The sequence below is a fragment of the Sus scrofa genome, unplaced genomic scaffold (genome assembly GCF_000003025.6).
Source record: "Sus scrofa isolate TJ Tabasco breed Duroc unplaced genomic scaffold, Sscrofa11.1 Contig1494, whole genome shotgun sequence".
In the NCBI taxonomy this organism is placed as follows: domain Eukaryota; kingdom Metazoa; phylum Chordata; class Mammalia; order Artiodactyla; family Suidae; genus Sus; species Sus scrofa.
The window spans coordinates 21,940-23,493 of record NW_018084892.1 but is presented as its reverse complement, the minus strand read 5'-3'; the positions used below and the strand labels follow the sequence as shown (position 1 = coordinate 23,493).

General features: G+C 49.5%; 1 gene segment (V, D, J or C); it reads left to right on the top strand.

Moving 5' to 3' along the window:
• Nucleotides 1–345: 345 nt before the first annotated feature.
• On the top strand, nt 346–1,305 carry LOC110258179. The segment is given in 2 exon segments: nt 346–501; nt 884–1,305. Coding segments are annotated over 2 exon segments (471 nt in total).
• Nucleotides 1,306–1,554: the final 249 nt, after the last annotated feature.

The window sequence follows — 1,554 nt, the reverse complement described above, 5'->3', positions numbered from 1 at the left end:
TTTTGATCACATTGATGGATTTAAATGTTTGATATTATTTAAGCAGCATTCATTACTATTTCTAATGTTAAAAATCTTACTTAATTAAGACTAGAAAGATTCAGTGAATAAGTTGTAATAGAGCTTCTCATTAAAAAAGGATGACCTGTGAACACAAGCCGGGGAGCAATGAAAGATCTTCCTGAGACTGTAAGGGAGTAAAGAGAAGTGACAGCTGCTCTCATGAATGTCAAGATAATGAGTGAAAATGGTGAGAAAAATGAGCCCCATGAGATTTCTTGGCTCAAAGCTGAGTCCCACCCAACCTCCCCACTGGCTCTTTCCCCTCTGCTGCCCCCACCAGGGGATTTGCATGCTGTCCCCTAAGGAGGACCTTCCCTGGCCAGCCTGACATAAAAGGGCAGCTCTAGCCTGGCTTGGACTGATCAGGGCTCCTCCGTTCACAGCTGACCATGAGGTTCCCTGCTCAGCTCCTGGGGCTCCTCCTGCTCTGGGTCCCAGGTGAGGATGGAGGGGAGATGGAAGGGCAAGGGGGGCTGTGGGGAGCAGCACTGCTTTTCATGTGTATTGGCCCATATGGACGTTCACATCTCTCACCCTCTGCCAAGGGCGGGAGATGTTTGGATCTGTGAGCATGAGGAGGATCGATCCACATGAAATCCAAGTCCCTGTCCTCTGCTGAAGGTGGTGATGCAGAATGGGGGTGAAGTGTAGGCAGATTTCAGACACACTTTGTGCTTCAGAAATCCTGGGTTCTTTTAGAAGTTGATTCTTTAGGATCTCAGTTGAAACAAAAAATGATGTAGACTGAGATAAGGAAAAGGGAACTTCGAGAATTGGCTTATCAATTGTTGAGAATCTTTGACTTTCCTCTTTCCTTTAGGATCCGATGGGGCCATTGTGCTGACCCAGACTCCACTCTCCCTGTCAGTCAGCCCTGGAGAGCCGGCCTCCATCTCCTGCAGGTCCAGTCAGAGCCTCCTACACACTGATGGAAAGAATTATTTGAATTGGTACCTGCAGAAACCAGGCCAGTCTCCACAGCTCCTGATCTATTATGCTACCAACAGGGATACTGGGGTCCCAGACAGGTTCACTGGCAGTGGATCAGGCACAGATTTCACCCTGAAAATCAGCAGGGTGGAGGCTGAGGATGTGGGAGTTTATTACTGTTTTCAAGCTTTACAATCTCCTCCCACAGTGATACAGCCCTTAACACAAACCCCTCTCCTGGGGGCCCAGCTGCACACATCGGTGTGCATGTTGTCTGGGGAGCAGAGGGGCAGAAGCTCTGAGTCTGTGTAAGAGGAAGAAGTGGGAGAACCAGGGGCAGAGGGTGCAGCTGAGGCCTGTGGACCAGCAGAGCCTTAACTCCTCATCAGACACCCGATGTTAAGGCCTGAGAGCTGCCCGGCCTTGGTGTGATGCCCCCTTAGAAACAGGCCAGTGAGAGAAGTTGGCCTGTGGGACAACCACAGCTCAGCTGAATTCCCTTTTTCAGTTCAGGTTTTCTGCTTGAAACTCTTCTGAGCTTTTTTCCAGATGCAGTCTTGG